Source organism: Apodemus sylvaticus, chromosome 17 (assembly GCF_947179515.1).
Source record: "Apodemus sylvaticus chromosome 17, mApoSyl1.1, whole genome shotgun sequence".
NCBI lineage: Eukaryota > Metazoa > Chordata > Mammalia > Rodentia > Muridae > Apodemus > Apodemus sylvaticus.
Window position 1 is genome coordinate 34940564 of NC_067488.1, and position 24831 is coordinate 34965394.

At 45.1% G+C, this 24831-nt stretch overlaps 1 protein-coding gene across 1 annotated transcript in view; it reads right to left on the bottom strand.

Annotated features, from left to right (window-relative positions):
* Window positions 1-24421, bottom strand: part of Kcnq3 (potassium voltage-gated channel subfamily Q member 3) — a 300262-nt gene extending 275841 nt beyond the window's left edge. Inside the window, exon 1 of the mRNA XM_052160796.1 lies at window positions 24033-24421. Within this exon, the coding sequence (XP_052016756.1) occupies window positions 24033-24421 (389 nt within the window). The remainder of the gene's footprint in view (window positions 1-24032) is intronic.
* Window positions 24422-24831: the final 410 nt, after the last annotated feature.

Genomic DNA, 24831 nt, shown 5'->3' on the forward strand with positions numbered 1-24831 from the left:
AGAGTCCGCCACACGATGTGCTGAAGTGTATTTGCCACAAATACCCATGGCTGCCTCGTCAGGCTCCTACCTCACAACAAATTTCTCCAAGGATGGATTCAATTAGGTTGGACCAGTGTCGTCCTCTAGGTCTGTCTCACACTACCTACCTGGAAGCCTGTGAGTCTCTCAGTCTGAGGTGAGTGTGTGTTCCCACTAGGAACTGCCAGTCTTTAGCTGACCCCCAAGAAATCAAAGCATTCTCCATCCCAAAAGAGTATCAGGGCAGCAAGGCTGCCCCACATGTTGAAAGCATTTCCTCTTCAAACACCTTCTTGCTTCTTCTTTTATTCATCCCAGGCAACCTGAAGTTACAGTAGAATGTGCAATGTGGGCTTTTTTTTTCCTCCCTCCTCCAGATTTAGAAAATGAAATATTTGAGGTATTTTTAACTAAGAACAGCCAGTCCCTTCCCCCACCCTACAAACATCCCAGCTCAGCTCCTGAAAGGGGGCACTTGCACTGAGAGACTGGAAATGGCTCAGGCCATGAATCTTCATCCGGGGCTGATAATCCTCACAGCAAGCAATGACAAATGCTCTAATTAGCCCGATTTCCAAGGGAATTAGAATTACACATCAGCACTATGCTAAATTCCTCTGGGGCATAACCTTTGGAAATACAAGTGGGAGAAGCAGGAAGCCTGGCCTTTGGCTGGTGGGTCACTGTCAGTTTTGCTATTATAGAAATCTGTCCCCAGGATGGGAATCGCGCTATACCCCCTACGCACAGTCCCTTAGAGGCAGGCCCTGGAGTATCGATCTGGCTTTGGTCTCCAGAACACAGGTAAGCAATTTCCCAGCCAATAATAATAATAACTTCTTTATTGAGTAGATTTGGAGCCCTGAATAATAATAATAATAATAATAATAATAATAACTTCTTTAATTGAGTAGATTTGGAGCCCTGATGTGAATCAAAGGGGCTTAAGGTTTGATGTGGCCAGGACAGACATATCCACATGTAAAAGATTGACCAAAGCTTTCAGTGTATAGAAAAGGGCTATCCAATACTACAGAGCAATAGTGTTAAAAACTGCATGGTATTGGTACAGTGACAGGCAGGAGGATCAATGGAACAGGATTGAAGATCCAGAAATGAACCCACACACCTATGGCCACTTGATCCTCGACAAAGAGGCTGAAAACATCCAATGGAAAAAAGATAGCCTTTTCAACAAATGGTGCTGGTTCAACTGGAGGTCAGCATGCAGAAGAATGCGAATTGATCCATCCTTGTCTCCTTGTACTAAGCTCAAATCCAAATGGATCAAGGACCTCCACATAAAGCCAGACACTCTGAAGCTAATAGAAAAGAAACTGGGGAAGACCCTTGAGGACATCGGTACAGGGAGAAAGTTTCTGAACAGAACACCAATAGGGTATGCTCTAAGAGCAAGAATTGACAAATGGGACCTCATAAGGTTACAGAGTTTCTGTAAGGCAAAGGACACCATCAAGAGGACAGATCGGCTACCAACAAATTGGGAAAAGATCTTCACCAATCCTACATCAGATAGAGGGCTAATATCCAACATATATAAAGAACTCAAGAAGTTAGACTCCAGAAAACCGAACAACCCTATTAAAAAATGGGGTACAGAGTTAAACAAAGAATTCTCACCTGAAGAACTTCGGATGGCGGAGAAGCATCTTAAAAAATGCTCAACTTCATTAGTCATTAGGGAAATGCAAATCAAAACAACCCTAAGATTTCATCTTATACCAGTCAGAATGGCTAAGATTAAAAATTCAGGAGACAGCAGGTGTTGGAGAGGGTGCGGAGAAAGAGGAACACTCCTCCACTGCTGGTGGGGTTGCAAATTGGTACAACCACTCTGGAAAGCAGTCTGGCGGTTCCTCCGAAAACTGGGCACCTCACTTCCAGAAGATCCTGCTATACCACTCCTGGGCATATACCCAGAGGATTCCCCACCATGTAATAAGGATACATGCTCTACTATGTTCATAGCAGCCCTATTTATAATTGCCAGATGCTGGAAAGAACCCAGGTATCCCTCAACAGAAGAGTGGATACAAAAAATGTGGTATATCTACACAATGGAGTACTATTCAGCCATTAGAAACAATGAATTCATGAAATTCTTAGGCAAATGGATGGAGCTAGAGAACATCATACTAAGTGAGGTAACCCAGACTCAAAAGGTGAATCATGGTATGCACTCACTAATAAGTGGTTATTAACCTAGAAAACTGGAATACCCAAAACACAATCCACACATCAAATGAGATACAAGAAGAAAGCAGGAGTGGTCCCTGGTTCTGGAAAGACTCAGTGAAACAGTATTTGGCAAAACCAGAACGGGGAACTGGGAAGGGGTGGGAGGGAGGACAGGGGAAGAGAAGGGGGCTTACGGGACTTTCGGGGAGTGGGGGGGGCTAGAAAAGGGGAAATCATTTGAAATGTAAATAAATTATATCGAATAAAAAACAAACAAACAAAAAAAAGAAAACAATTACCAAAGCTAAAAAAAAAAAAGAAAAAAGAAAAAAAAAAAAAGAAAAGGGCTATCCTTAGACTTGATCCCCACAACCACCCAAGCTACTGCCCACTGGCCATGTTTCCCCAGTCTAGTCTGTCCACAGGCTAAATGGAGTCCTGTGAAAGCCAGTGCCTTGCATGCACTGCATTTCATTTACTTGATTTGGCAGCTGTCAATGCAATGAGGTGTGGGCAGCATAGATTTGTATAGTGGGTCAAAGCGTCTTGGGTTCAGGTGAGAGTCCTGCCCCTGTCATGAACCTGATGGCGTCAGCAGCACCTTCAGATTCTCCTCCACGTCTTTGTCTTCTTTCACGGACTTTACTATTTCACAGCTGAGTCCTAGACACTGCACTCTGAGCTTTCTCAATTCAAAGTAACCCAGTCCTTAGCATGAGCTGTGAGGAAAGGTGTGGAGGGACAGAAACTCCAGAATGCGGCCCCAAGTGCCATCACAGGTCACTCAAGGAGCTTGGATTCAAACCCAAGGAAGCTGGCCTGTGTGTGTGTGTGTGTGTGTGTGTGTGTGTGTGTGTCGGTCTGCGTGTCTTTCTGTCTATGTGTATCTCTCTGTGTCTGTGTGTCTGTGTATGTCTGTGTGTATATGTATGTTATATGTTTTATATATAACATGTATAACATGTTTTATATATATAGCATATATATAAAATATATATATAGCATATATAAAAATATGTATATATAGCATATATATAAAATATGTATATATATAGCATATATATAAAATATATATAATATATATAGCATATATATAAAATAAAATACACATAAAAATATGTATGTGTGTACTAATAACCTGAAGACATTATAATTTTCAATCTCCTTCTCAGAGCAGCCTCAGGAGACACGGGACAAGTGGCTGGGCACACCAGTGTCCTAAACAAATGGTTCAGGCCATGCTCTTCTTATTTGGGTCATGTGCTCCCCCAAGCCCTGCTCCGCAGCTACCACCACTGGCTGTGGCATTAGCCTTTGTTTCTATACTCTGAACAGAAACTGTGGTAATCAGAAATCTGTGGCCTTATGTTACAACCTGGTTCAGGCCTCCTGCTTCTGCTGGGAGTCTCTATCGGCTATAACAGAGTAAGTCTTGCTATTCCAACTAGTAAGCCAAGACTCAAGAGAAAGTGTCATTCTGCAAAGGGCGAAGAGGGATCTTTCAGCCACAAGGTATGAAGAAGCACAGGAGATCATTCCTGCCAACATCAGTAAATGTATGGCCGTCTTGCTGAGTGAGTGATAGGCATCTCCCACTCAGAATCACATTCAATCCCTCTACAGCTGGGAAAATTCACTCTTAAAAGTTACAGAGCTAGTCTCAGGTCAGATAAAGTCCTCAGAGCTTGCTAAATCCAAGGTGTGGTTTCTAGGACACAACTTAGCTGGTTTTCTGCAATTCTAAAACATCACTAGCCATATTTCTGTCTGATGGAGCTGGTAACTCCAGGGACCTTACAGAGTTCTAGAGACAAAGCTGTGAGCTGCATGGGTATTTAGACGCCATCTACATCTCATCATTCTGTCCATCAAACCCTGTGGTTCTTCCAGGACCGGGATCCAGAAGAGACATACAGCCAAGGTGGCTGTTAACCTTTGAACTAGGTAATGCACGCAGTGATCTTAAAGCTTTTGGTTAATCCTCCCGGCTTCAGAGTGGATTCTGTAGTCTCCTCCTCCACACACATCCCTATCAAAACAATCTGTTATCTTCAGCCAATAAAATTAGTCCCCAATTAACTACTAATTTGGGGAGTAGCATGCAAAACTACTTGGCAAATTACAAGATGCCACACGTTTCTCATGTCGAGAGGTTCTTTGCCTAGAAATAGCACAAAGGAGTTGAAGGGAGGTCTAGAACTTGGTCTCTTTTGCCAGGAGCAAGCTGTGTGTTCTCAGGTAGTTTTGTTGTCCTCTCTGAGCTTGGGATCTTCATTCTTCAAATTGAAAGCACAGGATATGATTAAAGACAGGCAAAGCAACCCAGCTGAGCCACGGTGTCAGCAGAAATTCCCAGGGAACACATAATGACTGGCGCTTAAGCAACCCTTAGTTAACTCTGGGTAATTTCTAGAGGATTTACTGCAATTCTGAATGCTATTTTGCAAGGGAACCTACGTGTGTGAAATGTCGACAATACAGGAGTTCTTTATCTGGAAGCCCATAAATTATCCTGACGTCAAGAGGACGAGACTATTGAAGGTCTGCTATACCTAAGCTACAGAAATCACATATATAGAAGGCTGCAGAAAGGATGTAGCAAGGTGCGAGTTTAAAGACATGTGAACAGGGTGTGAATAAGGACGGGATACAGGAAGTCAAAGCACAGACAGAAAATATTCAATACCTCCTATTTTGATTGGTTTAGCTTTTTGTTTAATCCTACTCAACAAACTTTTTTTTAATTGAAAAATACTTTTACTCATCTTTTTATGTTTTAATGTGTCATGAGCATATATTATATATAATACCAAGTCTCGCATGATACTTTCACATATGTACATAATTTACTATTATCATATTAACCCACACTAAATTACCTTCTGCTGTTCAATCCTACTCCTAGGAGTTAGACCCTTTCTGCTCCTTAAGTAGGCCTCCTCCACTTTCGCATTTGCATTCGTGCCCGATGAGTTTCACTACAGTTCTTTACAATACACATGGGGTAGGTTTTGCTTACAGGATCTCAGGCACCTTACCAGCAGCTGAAGAAAATGTCTCTAGGTCAACCATTAAGTTCTATACATCCTCAGGGAAAGGCAAGGCCTCGTGAGCTCTTCCCTCTTCTATGACTGGGTTCAAAAATGTTCTTGAGCTCTAATGAGCATAGACGGGGATGAAGAAGAGTCACATGAAGCTAGAGCGTGACCAAGCTTGCATCCAGGGACCTGTTCTTTCCTGTACACCTCCTAAAAAGAGGACCCCAAACTGTATGTCACAGGGTGAGCTCAAAACAGCACGCATAAGAAAAGATGCCCAGTAATAGTTATGACTTTAGGTAACTATAAAGACAAGAGGACATCCAGAGTCACCAGACAAGAGGGCAAGGACATCCAGAGTCAAAAGAAGGGTAAAAAGAAACCGGTGCTTGTTGAGCTGTCTAGATGGCTCAGTGAGGAAAAACACTTGTTACACACACAAACACACACACACATACACACACACACACACACACACACACACACACACACACACAGGAGGATCTAAATTTAGATACCAGAACCTGAGTAGGCAAAGACAGGCACTATAGTCACAGATTCCTGGAGAGATGGATCCCTGGGCTACTCAATCAGCTTCAAGCCAATTACAATAAAAATTAAACACAAAACAAAACAAATACAATGTGAGAAATTACCCAAAGAGCAATACTGAAAGTTAGCTTCTCATACACACACACACACACACACACACACACACACACACACAATTGTAAGGTGGAAAAGGAAAGCAGACAGAGGGCAAAGTGCCTACAGTACACAGGAAGGACTCTCTACTACCTGTCTGTCATGCACCAACATGGCCACCCCTTCCTGAGCTAAATTCTCTTCCTTTGCCAGGTAGCTGCACCCTCCTGGGCTGACTAGAAGAACAGGAGAGCTAGTGCAGGTGGCATGGCTGTGACAGTCATGCTCCGTGCAAGCTCATTTCCGTGAATGACAAGCCTCCCACCCATTGCCTGAGAGCTGCTCGGCGTTGCTCGCAGCACCTGGCATGCGTCCTCATGACCCCACCTTAGGGACACAGCTGAGGAAAGATGTTCTTGGAGCTGGCACCTCACCCCAGCTGAGTCAGTGAGTCTCCAACCTGAGAAAGACCAAAGAGAGGTAAGGCACATCTCTCACAAGAGATGTGTGAAAAAGTTAGGTACTGGGGGTAGCATGGTTCCCGCCATGCGGAGAGCCCACAGGAAGAGGCAGAGCCATGAGTTCACATCAATGCCACTCCTGACTCTAGGTATCCCTGATTCTCAGGTTGCGGCCATGCCTGCCTCAGTGTCACTCCACCCTTGATCTTGACTGCCCCTGGGATTCATGAACCAACAATTTCCCAGGGACGGTTTCACTATTTGGGCTGCACTTGTGTCAGCAGTCTCCCAAGTGTCCAAAAGAGTCAACATCCACCCTCACTCATCCAAGTCTCTAGGTGTCTCCCAAATCAAGGAGCTGTACTGTAGTGTGAAGAAGAGAAAAAACACAGGAAGAGGAAGGTGAGAGGAAAAGGAAAGGGAAGAGTGAGGAGGGTGGGGGAAAGAAGAAATGGAAAAGGAAGGGAGGGAGAGAAGGGAAAGGAAGGAGAGGGAAGGGGAAGGGTGAGGGAAGGAGAAGGGGAGGGGAAGGAAGAGGAGAGGGAGGGAGGGCGGGCAGGGGATCCATATTCACACTTGGGAGAGTCTGAATTTACAGCCAGGAAGATACTCTGTGAAAGGCAGCCTCTGGTCACAGCTAGCAAAGCTATTCTTTGCATTTCTATCTTCCCAACCCACGTTCTGTGCCATTTGGATTTCAGAGTCTAAAAATATCTCCCAAACTTCCCAGTCTGCTGGCATGGGCTGGGTGGACTCTCGATTTAAATCCACTTGCAAATGTTTTTACACAGCTCTTTCCTCTCCAGTCCTACTTCTTGCTGAATCATGTCCATCACCCAGCCTGGCGTTTCTGGGAGCAGGATGGGAATCATCTTGAACACAAATGTCAGGCCTCATGCTGAAGGCGTCTACAGGCTGTAGACAGTAGAGTGAGAGAAAGTGGAGCCAGAGGGCAGAGGGTTGCTAAGGTCAGGGGTGTGGGGAGCACAGTCTTTAGGGTGTGCTACTCAGACTGGGTGGCTCTGGGTAACAGATGACCTTCCTGAGCACTGTTCTCACCTACACTATGTGAATCATGCAACATAGCCTAGTGAAGCTTCTGCAGAGGCTTGGTGGGTTACAGTGTCACTGGAGTCTCCATGCACAAGGCTGGAGTGTCACAGACAGCCTCTAAATGCCTGCTGCCTTCACGGCATTGCCTTGTGCAATGACCTCACACACCTCCTCCTCAGGTATCTTCCTTCCTCTATCTAGCCTATAGACAGGCATCCTTACAAAGCACCCGTATGACCATGTCAAATGCAGGTGCCCATCCAAGAGGTGTCATGCAAGTCTACAATGCTCTCTGTGGTCTACACGGCTCATGGGTTCCTTCTCCCAAGCCACATCAGTCTCCCTGTACCTCCAGCCACAAAACCATGAATCCTCCTTTTCATCCCCACTTCTGCTCTTGTCATCCCTCTGTTCTTTTACCTCCCAAGACGCTTAGGGGGATGGAAATCGTTTGTCTATATTTTCTCCTCCAATGCCTCCAAATGGGCCTCATTTTCCCCCTGTGGCCGACCCTGTGGCCGATTACAGACAAGCCCCATCTCTTTGGCACCAGCAGGAACTGATCCCAGCCCATCATGCTCTTTTCATGCTCTCAGCAGAAAAAAACAAAATCACATAACAAGTGATGGGAAGGATGTGGAACCACCTGACAGCCTGAGGGAGTTGTACATGACTGGAAGATTGCTTCTACTCCATGTCCTCAAAACCACCCTCAATAGCCAGCTTGAAGTGTGTTAAGTGTTCACGTTGATTGACATCTGTACCCAGAGATGACAGTAAACTGATAGGAAGTGACAGTCCCCTTCGCTGGTTGTGGTGGGGAAGAAGTGAGCAGGTTTGAAGAGGAACTAGAAAAAGGAACCTCTGACCTCTTGGCTGTTCATGGACCCCTATGTATATGAAAAGGAAATCGGAGCAGTTCAGATCCCAGGGACAGGAAGAGTCGGCTGGGTGGGCTATGCCCACTGGCTTCAGGCAGCCCCTTCCACTGTAACCGGCACACAGTTCATGGCCTCGCTCCTCTCCTGTACCATCTTGGTGCTGGCTCTTTCCCACTCACGGACCCGCACTGGAGGCCTTCACTGCTGCCGGTTAACTTTGGAACACATCCAGTTCCTCATGGTTAACAACGGCTCCCTCTCAGGCTGCCTGGCTGGCTCCTGAGCCTATCTTGAAGGATGCTCACAGAAGCCAGCCACACTCAGGCTTCCAAAAGTGCCTTCCAGCGCTATGCTGGGAGCTGGGGTTTTGATTGGAACTTGTGTAGGATGAGGCAGGGCCAAGGAAAGTAGTGTATTCAGCATGGGACCTACCTCATGGCCAGCCTGTGCCTGACCCCTGAGAATATGCAATGGAATAAGGATCTGATTGATATGTTCATGATGGAGCAGAAGACGAGAGTGAGAAGTAAAATCTGTCCATGACCTGCCATCTTTGTAGCCCCCCAGACAAATCACCCAGCCCCACCCCCACCCCCACCCTTGTGCTTCTATCTACAGAGTTCTTCAGCAGGCTACTTTGAGATTAAATTCAATATACAAGGTCTGGAGCAGTTCCCTTGTTATAGGGTGTATTGTATGTCAATACTGCTATAGGATTTTTATAGTGAACTTCTTTTCCTTTGGAAACACCCTAAATAGAAGAGAATACGAGATCTCCATCTTGTAGATGGAGCAGTACAGAGCTTGAGGAATAGAGAACCTATCCGATGTTACATAGTATGGATGACAGGGAATGCTTGGACAGCAGTCTGTCCTCAGCCAGCAAGTGGTCTTCTCCCTACTACCCACACAGCCCTTCTTTCCCTCTACTGCCCACCTAGAGCAGCAAATAAAACAGACTTAAGGAGCCAGAAAGTGTGAGAAAGGGGCTGGGTGTAGTTATAAATATGGGTGTGGTTTGTGAACCTTTCTTTACAACAAGAAGCTGGGGAGAAACACAAGTGTCCAGCAGTGGACAAATGTGGACACACACAGACATAAAAAAGAGCACTTTGATATGTACCACAGCAAGGTTGCATCAATTCAGAGTATTCTGTGCCCATCACAAAGGCATAAACACCATAGAGTGACATGTTTATGACAGACATAAACACCATAGAGTGACACACACACATACTCTTGTGGCCTCCATGTGAAAGGGTCTCCACAGACTCCTGTATTCAAACACCTGGTCCTCAGCTGAAAGTAGGCATCCAGGTGGGGCATAGTTAGAGAAACTGAGTCACCTCAACAGGATTGAGGCTTCCTAGCCCATGCAACTTCCAGTCAGGTTGGATAAATTTCCTGACTTCCAAGGAAATTTATCCAACTATCTCATGCTTCTAATGCCATGCATTCCCCCAAGGGAATGTCTGTACCTATGCAAAATGAAACCCAATATAAACCTTCCTTAAGTTGCCTCTTGTCTGGTATTTGAGTCCATTGACAATAAAAGTTACTGGCATGTGTGCATGGTTTACAGTAGTCAAAAGCACTGAGAAAAAAGTATAATGGAGGGGGAGCTTGAGAACGAGAGGAGGTGTTTGCAACCTCATCCTTACCCTACCTCCCAAATAAAAAGGCTCTGGCTCCTGATGCAATGAGTTCTGCGTCCAGAAAGGGGGCTGCATCCCACCCAGGTGCCGGGAGCAGCAGCAATGTTTCTGTTACTTCCAGCAGTAGCGCTTCTGGATGTTCTTTTTCCCTTTTCCAAACGGAAGCAAGGTCTCCAGCTTGATTTGTTTCATACAGTATCACTAATCAATGTTCCAAACACCAGGGCCTGGAAATTGAGGTGTGTTTATAGAGTCAGCCATGTATGTATATGAGCTCCTGCCTGTGTTCTGTGTTGGGTATCTATTTCCTTCAGGATTTTGTGCGTGTGTGCATGAGTACGTGGACTACAACTTGAGAGGTTGTCCCTCCGACCCTGGCCACCTTATTTTGAAACAGGTTCTTTCAGTGACCAGGAATACTGAAAATAGACAAGCAAGCCCCAGAGAGTCCCTTGTCTTTGCATCCTCAGTGCTAGGGTTACAAGTATGTACTACCATGTCCAGCTTTGTGTTTTGGTTCTTTTCTGTTTGTGTATAATGCTACTGGAATGGTACTATTTGAGAAGGATTAGGAGGTGTGGCCTGTTGGATTACAAAATATGTCACTGAGGGTGGGCATTGAAGTTTCAAAGGTCCATGCCAGGTCCAGTCCCTCTCTCTTCCTCTGCCTGCTGTGGATCAGAATGTAAAGCTCTCATCTACTTCCCTCTATGTCTGCTCCATGTTCCCCACCATGATAAGGAACTAAACCTCCGAAACTGTATGCAAGCCCACAGCTAACAGCTTTCTTTTATGAGCTGCCTTGGACAAAGATTCTCTTCACAGCCATAGGAAAACAGTGACTAAAACAGTGGTGTGCATGTTTGTGTGTGTGTGTGTGTGCACGCTCGTGCACATGGGCTCACATGCGTGTGCAGTGCATGTGTGGCCCAAGGTTGACATCCTGTGTCCTTTTCAAGCACTCTCCAGTTTATATATTGAGGCAGGGGCACTCACTAAATCTAGAGCTCAGTTCTTTGGCTGGCTAGTCTGCTTTTTCTGGGTATTCCTCCCACAGTATGGGGTTACATAACATACTCCTAGCTCTTACATGGGTTCTAGGGATCAGAACTCTGGTCTTCATGTTTGTAAAGAAAGTGCTTTATCCACTACCAGCCCACACCCAGCATTTTTTCAAATAAGCTCTAGAGATTGAACTCAAGTTAACACTTTGCCAATTCAACTATCTCCCACCTGACTCCTCCAACTCTTTAAATGATGTCTATACCAAGATTTTTTTCCCCCTGGGCTAAACTGTTTATAGTTTGAAACACAAATTAGACTTCCCTGGAGTCATAGAAAACAGTAATCTTTACACTGGCCTCACGCGTAGGGTCAACCTTCCTGGTCCCACATGTGCCATTGCTCTGACTCAGTGCATCTATCATGAGCCATACCTTTAAGTCCTAGAGAAGAGCTTCATTAAGAAAGAGAATAAGAGAGAGATATGGAGAGAGTTGCCACAAAGAAAGTTAGTGAGAAGAGACCAGAAGACCCTCTTCAGAGACCAGCCTTCAGGGCAATCTTCCAAGGAGTTCACTTGAGGAGTCTTCAGGTCAACCCAAGAACAAAGGAAATGCTATACCTTTTGCAAACTTTTAGCAATGGTAGGACGATTCACACCACATGATTCAGTTGAACACAGTAGCTATGAGACAAAGAGCATGGGGGAGATAGGACAGGTACTAGTTAGGACCATAAACCAGGATCTGAAGAAGTCTATGGCAGAGACAGTTATGAGGAGACCAGCCAGCTTCCAGATGTTAATCTGGCCTAAAGGAGGAGCCTGCAGTATAGCACAGTATACAGAACTCCCATGTAACCTGCACTCAGTTGTCCTTACTACTGACAACTTATATTAGGAAGCATATTGCTATATTTGAGGGATATTAATGTCAATGCAGTTATTATCTAGCCTCTAAATTTTACTCAAGTGACCAAGATTTTCAAGTGACCCATACCTTCTATTTCTCCCAATAGCCTATCAAGAGGAAGAAGTTCTTGGCTCTCTATGACTGTCTCTGTCGTTCTTTGTTTAGGTGACTATGACGGTTTTGTGAGCTTGGGTAACACATGTCTCTGTTGGGGTTTTCGCAGCCACCATCCTTTCTGAGGTTAAGCTGAGGTTGTGGGCTTTAGGAAGAAAAGTCAGGGCAATCTGCCATTTTTGTTCCATCATGTCAAGGGTGAGCTGACCTGATAGAACTTGACTGACCACAGGGGAAGCTATGCTGGACCATGTGGCTGGGAGTGAAGCTCATTCGTTCTATTCTTCAATACATTTCTTTCTATATCTACTCTTTGGAAGGAAGGCAGTATAAGTGATCTCCGCTATACTTCTCCTGGAGGCAAAGAACCCATAGAAGCAAGAGGAGTTCTTCTGAGAAGACCTACCTCTCCCCCTTCTTTCCACCCGCTGGACTGTTTATGACAGTACACACCTGTGGGCATTTGCTTTTATCCTGTGGTCACGCTCTCATGTCAGTAAGGACATTTATTTTATCCTGTGGTTAGACTCCAATATCGCCTCCTTTCATTTCTCAAATTGTTCCTGCTTTGATCATGGGAGCTCTTTTCTTTTGGCTACAGTGTCCTTCTGGCACATCACCAACAATGTGGGCTTTTTTCTTTTTTTTTTTTAAAGAGCACCTTTGTACTCAGTGAAAATACAGGATGCCTGAGGTCAGTCTCCCATAGTCCTGTCTATGTCTTATAATCAGACAGCTGTTCCATTGCCTTCTCTTACACACCAGTATTAGACATCCAGACGTGGATGCTACAAATCCTCTCTTTCCAAGTATTTGATAAGTCAGGCTTCCTCAAAGCACAAGGAAACATATCTAGCCATTCAGACACAGCCAACTGTAGTAAGATTAAACTTAAAGCAAGCCTATCTCCATGTTATCTCTATCTTCAAGTCTGAGCCATTGCAACATAGATATTATAGACGCCTTTTGCTTTTCTAGAAACTTTCTCCAACAGTATGAAAATGAGACTGGCTGCACCATTACAATCTCTCACTTAACTGCTACTCTTTGTGCATGACAGTTCTATGAACTTAGACAAAAGCAAGAAGTCACATAGCTACACTATGTATAACCACTTCACCACCAGAAAAAATCATCCATACTTCATTCAACTTCCTTCTTTACCATCTATCTCCTGGAAATCACTAGTATTTTTTTTATCATATCCATAGCTTTAGTTTACTGAAAAATGTCATATGATTGAAACAGTACAGCATGTCACCGCTCCAGACTACCCCCTGTCACTTATCAATACACAATGCATGTAAGGCCCATCTGCAGCATCGTAGCTCATTCACTGTTTCCATGTCCGGAGAGCAATTCATGGTGCTGATTAAAGGAAATCCTAGATACAATAGTTTTGTTAATTATGAATAAAACTACTATAAAAGTTTTTAGGAAAGATGTGGTATAGATATAATACTTCAAATGAGGGAACACCCAGGAGAGTAACTCCTGTGGTGAGTTTGCCTTTCCTCTGGAGGAAACTCTTCCAGGGCGTCTATTGTTTTTTATTTCCACAAGAATTTAGTATTCCCAGTGCTCCACATCTTTGCCAACATTTGCATCTGTCCTTGTGGTTCTTAGCCACAACCATTCCAATCTCTCACTGCCGCTTTAATTTACAATTCCCTAACAAAGCCATATCTGACATTATTTCATATGTATGTCTGCTACCCATGGTAATGTGTCTGGTTCATGTGTTTTGTCTGTTTTTAATACCTGTTTATTATTAGTCTTTGAAAGGTTTGCGGTTTGCTGTTGCTGATTCTGTTGCTGTTGTGGGGCTTTTAAGCCCACACCAGAACCAGTTTTCAAATATTTCTTCCAACAAAACATTTCTTACTGTTGAATTTAACTGATCCTGGCTTTGTTTAAACCATCCATGATTAGATATGTGTTTTATAAATACTTCCACCACTATCGACTTACCTTTTAATCTTCTTGCAGTGCCTCTTCCCCCATTAACGTCCATAACTAGTCCTTCGCTGATGAGCAAAGTAGAAAACCCTAGCGGTTTCTTCTAAGAGCAGCATGCTAGTACTGACCGTGAAGAGATACTAACACACTGCACTGCACATTTAAATGGTGACATCTGTGGAGTAATGTTTCAATTCTAAAGCAGCAAGCAAAGCCAGAAGGCAGCTAGTGAGAGTGTTAGGACAGGAGCTGGGACAGGGGCCAAGATGGGAGCTCAGACCCTCTGACCCCAGAACTGCCCCTGCATTCAAAAGGTCTGAGGCCAATTCTGGAGAAAGACAGATAATTTTTCATAGCTCTTGCTATGCTTCTTGATAAAATACAAGCCATTCATACATGTCTGAATGTTTGACATACTGTCAAAGGGATCAAATATCAGTGTTTTAAATGGCAAACCTAGCAACCAGACTGGAGCTGATCAACTTTTAACAGCAGGGGGTCCTTTTATGATTATTACCTAGAAATTGAAGCTTTATTTTTCCCTCCTTCTTCTCTGGGTCCTCCACATATCTACTCACCCATGTCCACACATACATCATGTATGAATAGACATGCCTAGCTCAAACCACACACTTTTAGTATCTGGAGAAAACACAAGACATAACCTTAAGCCATCATCAGATTTTTATTATGTGAAATAGCTGTGATTAGGAAGATATTATTGGGTATTAACTGACATCCTATTATGTTCCAGGCTCTGTGTTTATCCAGAACAGCCTGTTCCTGCAGAGCACTAAGGCACACGGACAAAATGCATAAAGCACAGTGGTGAATACAGAAGAAAAGGAGCAAAGCATCAACAAAGCACTTGGAATGGGAAGAGCAGTCCTTGGAAACATAATAGAAAGACATGCAGGGGAGGAAGGGGCCTAGAATTAAAATCTAGATGGTCACTACTCCAGTCAAGTCAAACTGACCCACAATCCTGGCAGTCAAACTGAAAATGCAGCCAATATTTCACACACACACACACACACACACACACACACACACACACAGACACACACACACATTTTGTTTTCCTTTTAACTCAAAGAAAAATCAGTTTGTATTTCTATGAGAATCTCTGAAAGTGTGTGTACACACACTCTACTCTGTGTGTGTGTGTGTGTGTGTGTGTGTGTGTGTGTGCGTGTGCGTGCGCGCCTGTAAGTTTGAGAGTCTCTTGTTCACCACTGCATATGGCCGGCTAGCTCTGGTATTTCAGACATGTGCTTCTACCGTCTGGCTTTACATGGGCTCAAAGAATCGTAACTTGATCTCTCATGTTGATTTCACACACACACACACACACACACACACACACACACACACAGAGAGAGAGAGAGAGAGAGAGAGAGAGAGAGAGAGAGAGAGAGAGAGAGAGAGAGGGAGAGAGAGAGAGAGGGAGAGAGAGAGAGAGAGAGAGAGAGAGAGAGAGAGAGAGAGAGAGAGAGAGAGAGAGAGAGAGAGAGATGCACACACAAACTAAATGAATAGAATGCATTAACTCATTCCTGGGTCACCTGGAAGTTGTATGGTTAAGGAAAGTGTTTCTTTCAAACACCTCTGCTGCCGTTGCAAACACGAATCCAATGAATACAAGAGTAGATTCCTCACACGGCTCTCCTTCTTGGGTAAATCCCTTCCTTCACATGAATAGTGGAATATTCACATCTGTATAATCTAACAGAAATGTATCCTACCAGGGAACTAACCCTTGAAGTAGAGACAATTTTCACTTCACCGGTGTTTTTATTCAGGAAAATCATTCTACCTTAGCAGATTCTGGCAAGAATGGGAAAACTGTGGCCATTCATTGAACACTTAACTACTACATCCATCCACATAAGGCGTTGAACTGCATGAGCCCACAGTACGTAAGTAAAGAATCTACTTTAGGCTAGTAGCTTATTCAGTGATATTGGGCTAAATCATAGCATAGCCAGGATTCAACTCTAATATCGTTGTCACTGGCTCTGTATATCCCTTGAGACTGGCATTGTGTTTGTGTGTGCAGTGAGACTGAGGATGTGGCGTGCTACGTACAGCATTGGGCTCTGGGAGGTGAAAAATTCAAGGTTTCTAGCCTGCAGGGTATAAACAGCTAAAACCCATATCTTCTACCTCTTCAAACAGTTCAACCAGTTTCCATCAGGCTTTAGTTATGAAATTCCAGGTCCTCTAACATTGGTTTTAACCTCCTTCTTTTCCTGAGGCTAAGCCAGACTCTAGTTGGAAATATACAAACCCATCATGGTTGGTTATAGGTTATCAATTGAGTCAGCAATCAGCACTGGGTGGCTGGCTAACCTAGTTGCAGACCTGAAGGGCAAACCCAAAGGCTTATGCTTTCCCCATGAATTTCCTTTTCAGCTGAATAAGGTGTTTGTTCTCGGTACCAAAAAATATTCAAGGAAAAAAAAAAAACAGTGTTGCCTTTAGCAGCTCTGAACTATGAAGGTTACCTCGGCACCAGAGTTTAGGTAAAGGGAGGAAGTGCCACCCAGCCCCTTCACTCACACCCAGCCCCTTCACTTACACTCAGGAGCCCGATATCTTTGCAACAAAGGTGTGCAAACACTATCTGGAGCCACTAATGTGTTTTCTGTTATAAACTAGTGTGACATTTCATTCTCTGAAGGTATCACAATTCCGCTCAGAACCATAGCTGTCTGGGCTTGTTCAAGAGTCATTCCTGTTTCGTCTGATGAAAAGGAGCCATCACAGAACCCAGCATGAGGATGGTTTCTTACCCTAGAGAAAGCAGGCATGGGTCAGATGATTTTTGAGTACTACTTACTGTGGCCTAAGGGAAGAACTTTGAAAGGCTGGCTACCCAAAGGTACCTGGCAACAAAGCCACCTATTGGAAGGTACTTTTAATTCAGACCCTTTTCTCCTCCTGAATGATGATCTTACATGAAAAATTAATGTCAAAAAAAAAAAAAAAACACCACAGAACAAGCACAGCAGTCTCGGGTCTCCAAACTTTCTTTACTCAAGAACCACTGAGAAAATTAGCCCTATCTGGACATCGGAGTCACAAGACGACTGTGTCCCTTTATGAACCAAGCACAGAGCAGTCGATCATGTGCTGTCTAGCATCTGTGAGGTGTAGGGTCTGCAATAAACGACACAGACATGTGCCATGCATTGCTGACCAAGGGAGGTCTCAGACTTCTACTTCAGCCCTACACTGGATGGAATTAAAGGGATCATGCTCGGCTGATGTACACAGCCTTCCAAGTTAGGAAAAGACTGAGCCTCAGTGACCCTAGAATACTGTGCTTGATGGTATACACGTTCAGTCAATTCCCAACTTCCTATCTGATTCTGCCACCTTTTCTCAGTTTTACCCTTCGTATCTGACAGACTTTGAGCAATGTGACGAATCCCAACACAATTTAAAAGGAGGAAATATTTATTTATTTATTTATTTATTCATTTATTTTGGCTTGTGGTTTCAGCGGTTTCAACCCAAGGTCATCTGGGACTTACTCGAAGGGTGGGTCAAGACTGAGGAACTGCTGTCAGGCCAGGAAGCAGAGACAGAGAGAGACAAGAGGAGACACCAAGGCCGATCATAGAATTGAAAGTCTCACCCCTGGTGACCTACTTCCTTCTGCAAAACTCCTAAACTCCTAAAGCTTCAACCACCTCCCAAAAGAGTTTCCCTAGCTGGCGACCAAGTCTTCGATGCATGAGCCAATTGCAGGCACTTCATATTCAAACCCTTACACTCTTTTTGTCAGATCACCCACGGATTTGCTTCCTAAATCACACCTTCCCGACACAGGAAGTAAGTCTGAGATCCAGGAGGTAAAGGGTGGTCCTTGGGGGGGGGTGCGCTAATGGAAGAAGAGCCTCTGTTTATTTCTCAAGCCCAGAAACACTATGTACAGACACTGTGTACCTGCCTGTCCTATCATCGTTTCCGGAAACAAAGTAGTTGGAAAGGAAATGTCTAAAAGGAATTCACAAAGAAGGAAGTAAGAGAAGGCAACTACCTCAAGTAATCCTAGGGTAGACCTGAATACCCCCAAAGGGAAACTCAGTGGGCCCACAGAGTCATAGAGTATTGAGTTAGTGGAGAGAAAAGAAGGTATCAGCTATAGGCTGTCAATAGAAAGAGTGGTCCTCTTCAAGATGGGGTCACCTGGAGCCACCTGTATGATTCCAATCACTCAGCCCAAAGCTGCCTTGACAGAACACATTCAGAGCAAATAGTCTCTGAGGTACAATGGAAGACCTCATTACATAGGACTGCACTTGTGGAGGAAAATATTCATTTCATCGTACTTCTTATAGTACATCATTGAGGGAAGCCAGGTCTGTCTTTGTTTGTTGTTTGTTTGTTTATCTAACTGGATCACCAAAAGGAAAAGCATCTGTAATGGAGCTATGTAGGATGAAATAAAGTGCAAAGTCTGGGTTGGGATTGAGGGAAAGGAATAGAAATGCATAATTTGATAGCACTAAGCACTTTCGCATAGAAACAGAATCAGGATTCTAAGTCTTGTTGGATAATATTTCACCCCAGATATCCAAGAAGACAAGAGAAAGAAATGACTTAAATCCTGGTTGACAATTTGGCAAAGAAGTCCTTGCCTTGCCAGCTCCTCTGGCTCCAGAGACCCAGATCTAGGCATCTGTGAGGAGGTGCCTACTCTTAGTGTCATGGTGACTAAATCAGTAAGTAGGGTACCCTGACATTGAGCAGATGGTGGTGCAGTATCAACTATAAAAAAAAAATGAAACGAAGACTTGGTGTTACTAATATCCCAGTTAGCTACTTTAAAATGTGGCTGTGTTCTTATGTATTTCCAAAGATTTAATCTGACTCTTGAAAGGGAAGAAAGAAAAGAAAGAGGCACAAAGCCTGAGGTGTTGAGCAGGAGGAAGCCAACACCAGAGCCTATGCACAGGATGCTCTGTAAGGATAAGGGCTAATTCATGGTCCACAGATTGCATTGAGAATCAACCATGTCCTTGGATGATCAGGCAATTTGTTATTTGAAGAAAAGATTATAAAGTCTTCTAATACTTCTGTGACTGAATGAGATGTCCCAGCCCACAAGGCAACAAACAGATAACAGTTTGAAAGTCTGGTGTTGAAACTTCCTGGCCCATGTAATAGTATCGAGAGGTAGAACCTTTAAGAAATGATGATGTCATAAAAGCTCCTTCCCTTGTCAGTAAAATTCACTCTCACAAAAGAAGCTTCACGTGATTGGTCTGTCCACGTTCCACCTTCTGAGGCCATAGTGGTCTTCCCACAGTGAACATAGTCTTCAAGACATCATCTTGGAAGCAGAGACCAAATCTTCACCTACCTAGGAAACTGCCAGCCTCTAAAATACCTAGAATTATGTTCTTTCCTTTATATCCTGCCCAACCTATGGTGTTCCAAGTCTCTGTCTCCAGAGAGAAAAGCTCACAGTTCATCTCCATCAATAGGCAAGAGGCCTAGATCTTTTGGAGGGCGTGGTTTAAGCAGTCCTGAAACAAGCAAGCAAGCACACCAAGTTGCAGAACCCTTCGCATCACATATCAGCCATCAGAGGACAAAATCCGATGCTGAAAATGGTGGGATAGTCCACAGCGAGGATGCAAGAATCTAAGAAAACACATTCTGTCGTTCTATTTAGCCAAGATTCTCAGCTTGGCTTCGACGACTCGACTGAGGAAGATGTCTGTAATTAGCGCATGTTTGGACATCAACAAACATGACAGACTAAATGGGGGAAAGTCCACAAGCCTCAACCCTAGACAACTACAGGCTACTGAGGGGAGCTGGAGAAGTAATTCCCCAGGGAAGAGTACACTAGTTGGTTAACCAGTGCTAAATAAGTCTCGAAAACATACAAAGAAGTGCCGCTATACAGAGTAGACAGGTTATATTTAGGAATGCATATGTATATACAAATACATATATGCATGTAATAACAATTGAAGGAGGTCATAGATTTAAAGGAGAGCAAGAAGAGAGGCCTATGTGAGAGTCTGGAAACAGGAAAGGGAAAGGAGAAACATTGTGATTAAAATAGAATCTTAAAAATAAACAACAACAAAATCCTATTGGCTGTTGAAACTATTACCTTACCTACCCCTTCCTGAAACTCAAGAAACTTGAACACGTCCTGACAGAAGTGCAAGGATCAAGGCAAGGAGATCAGACAGTGAACAGAAAAATGAAGTGAGATTGTCATAGAGTAGATTGGGTATGGATTTCTTGGGGCTGGAGGCAGGGAGAAAGGGTGATAGATTATACATGATCAGGAGGAGACTCAAAACAGGAAGTGTTTGTCAAATCTCTTTATTTACATATGTAGGTATTTTCCATCAATCCCTGGGTAAACTGCTGGCTACGGCCACCAGCCAGGCCCTCTCTGTTCAGGGAAGGGACTGGAGAAATGGCTCTAAGCAACTAGCCTTGCCTGCCAAATGCTCGAAGCCAGCCTCCCTTAGAAAACAGCAGCAGGTATTTTTCCAGATCCTTTCCCTCCTTTTTTTTTTTTTTTTTTTTTTTTTTTTTTGGCTAACAGGTGGCAAGGGACAATACCCAGCTGGCTGCAAAGACATGGCCAGGGCAACAGGATACCTTCAGAGTGCCAAAGTTGCACCAATGCCAAGACAGACAGTATCTCTCTACTAACAGGCTCAGGACAACGACAGTATCGGGTATGTGTGACTTCTAAGTAGATCCCTATTCAGTATCAACTGAATACAGAGTACCTAATGTTGGCTTATTATATCACAATTGCTAGTTTAAGCATGGGGACCCTTCTTCAATGCGGCAGTACCACCATCCTCAGCTTCCATCTCATTCCTACTTAGTGCCTACAAAACCATATACGCAAACTCAGAACCCAGCATGTTTCCTTGAAATATCAAAGTTTGCCTTCACCCAAAGACAGGACTGCAGTGATCTTTTCTTGAAGCCAAGCAACATTCCCCCCAAAGCCCAACATTTCCAAGGACGATTCTCCTGTTAAAACCCTGTGGTGCTGACTCCGGCTGCTTACTGCTGTTTACTGCTGTCGCTGTTCTAACAGTAAAGCTGTGACAGCAAAGTCCTGATTAACTAGAATCCTGAGAGAATTCTGCCATGTATCCACACAGCGAATGCTTACTGTACCTATCATGGGTTCTATGGTCTTCCAGGGATTGAGAGTGAAAAGAAAACAGGGGGGTGGGGGTGGGAATCCCGCTTTCGCTCTCAAGAAGCTTTTGGATTCATGGGGCAGAGGAGAAAGCCCATCAGCTCAATGCAGCACACATAATTCTACAGCTGGAGAAAGCACAGGGAGCAACTTGAGCCTAGTCAGACGGAAGTCTGGGGAAAGGTTCTTGGTGAAGGTGAATATCTCGGAGCAGGAGATAGACGGGCCTTTGAGGCATAGGAAGCAAGGTGGGAGAAATGATTGATTTTTCACTTTTATATTTAGGGCAGAGGAGAGAAAGAAACCTCACTTGACAGGCCTGGTTAATTTACAAAAGGAAGAGAGCATACTGAACTATGAGCTCACAGTCAACCGAATTTCTTGGTCCCCTCTTGCCATTAACCACAGCCCGGGACAGGATAATGGGCGCTTCACAGTCTGAATTTTAAAATCCTGCAAAATCCTGAATCATCAATGAAGATTCAGCAGCGTTCCCTTGTCTGGGCTCCTCCTGAGCTTGAGGAAGGATGCAACACACAGCCACTTAGTAAGCTTGTCTAAGTATTTGGAACCCAAATCCAGCCCAAGAAGAGCTTTCTTACAAAGCATAGCTTTGATCAGAAGCCACAAATCCTAGCCCCAGTCCAGCCCACCTCACATTTTCCTGACAGTGACTCCTAGGTTCTGACTGGATCCTGGTTTGATTTCCTACTTGAGCTAGAAAAACTGATTATCAAGAGTTTTGCATTACCAATGGGCAATGCGCAGCCAGCAATGCTTAGCAAAATGCCCCAAAGGTCAGAAATGGAATATGAATGCAGCAAGAAAGCCAGGTGTGAGGGTTAGAACTATTATCCCTGCAATGCTAGACAACTCTTTTTTTATCTCTTGCAGTGGTCAAATTTTCATCCACGAAGCATAACTTAGAAGCATTACCTCATTGTGGTCATGTGAGAATTAAGCACAATTTGTATATATCTGACACCTCGAATCGTCTTAAGTTTTCCTAGGTCTTCTCTGGGAAACTCTGGCTATAGGTTTGGCATTTACAAACTGGTTTCTAAGACAGACACAATTATACAGTAAAATAGCATTGTAGCGGTTTCTATAATAGGCTTTATCTATTCTCTCTGCAGACTGGGCAAGGCATGGAACATGGGCTTCATGTTCCAGCTAGAAAAGGTGGGAGGAGAAGAAAGAGGGAATCTCAAGCTTCAATAAACCCCAGGTTCCAAAGCCATTGAATACACACTGAACACAACATTATGCAAAGGGACGTGAGATCTACACTCAAATATTTTTGTTCAACCTTTTGAAGCTACATATATTTCATTTCAATTTGAACATGGTTCTAGAGACCAAAGAATGAATGCCACCTAATTCTCATTTCACTATGAAAGAACAACACATCTTAAGCTTTGGGTCAGACGCTGCCTGAAAATGCATAGGAATCAGAGGCTTGACCAACCGAAATCCAAGTCCCTGGCAAGGTACGTCATCCTTAGTCTTGCTGCTTCCTGAGTTTTCAGGGATGCATTCTCTCAAGGCTTTTGTAACCTGGAAGAAACCTGTTGCACAAAGCTGAGGTCCTGTGTGGACGCCCCACCTGGTGGCCAAACCAGGAAACGCTCTTCTAACCTTAAAAGACAGGCAGTACTTAACAAACAGGAGGCATTTCCCCGAATTCTTTCCTCTTTGTCAGTGAAGGGTCAACTGGAGGGAAAACAACTGCCTTAAACTGGAAGAGTCAAGGTCATAGTCTATTTCCTACCCAAACCATGACAGCCATAAGCTTCCTAAGCCAAAGCTAGGAAGCAGCTGGTATCAAGAAGTGCCTTGTCACACACATCCAAGGGGTTGTGACACTCAGGATTCCAGTCCTGAGTAAGGAATCCTTCTGATAGTATACCCTGTCTTCCTTCTTAAATATAGGTGTGTATTTTGCATCCCAGGATACCCCAGGTACATCTAGAGTTCCATTTTCCTTCTAGCCTAGCATTTACCTTCTGGGCTAGCACAGAGATTATTTCTAGAAGAGTCCCTGCAGACAAACTTCCCACCGGACTCTGGGGAGTCCAATGCCCTGGTCAGCTAAGCCAATAGATGGGCAACAGTTGAACCTACAGAGATAGTAGAACCTAAACTATGGGATGTTGAAGCTAAATCAGGGATGTTCCAGCATCATATAGCTTCACCCCACCTTTGGCTCTGCTAAAAGCCAACCCTTTGGACTAAGCTTGGAAATCCCGCCCCTTTTCTATTCTACTATTCATCTTATTTAAAACACACAAAGACTTGCATTTTGGCCTGTCTAAGCCCCCAGTTAAAGCAAAACCCATTCCCTTTTGACATCAGCATCCAGTCAAAGGAAGGGTAGCACTCATACAACACTCATACAACACGCATGTACACAGGCATGTGTACACCACTACAGGCAGTTGCATCACTATCCTCAACTCTGGGATATATCATCTGAATTAACTGGTGATTGCAAGCTATCTACCCCAAGAAGAACGGGTGCTTATGAAAGGACCGTTTTTGACCGATTCAACTGCTTCATTAGAAATATCATCTCATTCTTTTAAGCTTCCACATCTATACCCCAGAATGTACAATAAACGCACACCTGCACCCTCTCGCCAGTTCAAATCTCCAAGTCAGCTTGAAAACCACGTTTGGTGCATTTAAACCCGCTGTCCCAGGCACCAGGAGCACTCAGTCACGCCACAGAGAACCGTTGGCTAAGGCCAGACTGGTGACCCTCCATCCCCAACCCAACCCAAGCCAGAGAGGGCTTCTGAGTAGCCAAAAACAAACACTTTGCCAACCCTGGCTTGAACCCTAAGGTGCAGAGCGGCCAAGGGGCGCCCCGAGCGGCCAGGTACTCACACAAGCGCGTGGTAGAGCAGCGCCCAGCCCCGCGGTCTCTCCAGGGCGTCATAGATCAAAGTTTGGATGCGCCTGTACTTGGCGTTGTTCCTCTTGACTGGGCGGCTCAGGGGGGTCTTTGCCAGAAGCCCGATGCCCTGCGGGGTCCTCCTCTGACCCTCTTCGCGGCCACCGCCCTCCAGCAGCAGGGTCCCGTCTTTGTCGGCTCCGGCCCCTAGCGCCAAGGTGACTTGCTCCACGTCTCCTGGCGCCAGCCCCACTTTCCGCTCCTCATCGCCGGCCACCGCCGAGTCCCCTCCAGCGGGGTTAGCAGCCCCGCCGCCTCCGCCGCCCCCTTCGCCGCCGCCCCCGCCGGCCACCCCCGCCGCCCTGCGAGCCTTGAGACCCATCTGCCTCGCCCCCACCGGGCGCTTCGCCTTCTCCGCTGCTGCTCCGGGAAGTGGGAGCGCTTGGGGTACGTGGACGAGGCGGCGGCGGCGGCTGCAAGCCCGGGAACTCCAATGCCATGATCCGCGCGCCCCTCCCCGCCCACCCCCCCAAAAGCAGGCAAAGGCGGGCCTCCCGGGGGGCAGGGGAGGTCGGGTGGGGAGTCAAGGGGTCACATCCCGAGCGGGTCCTCTGGAGGACCCGGAGGGGCGCGAGAAGCCGGGGTCCACGGGGAGCCCGGCGAGGGCACGGGAGGCTGGCGCGGTGTCGCTAGGGCGCGCGACGGCGGGAGCCTGGCACCGAAGCTCCAGGGAGGCGGCGGCGACGGCGGCACCCGGGCCGGCGAGCCCGAGACAGCATCGCAGTTTATTTA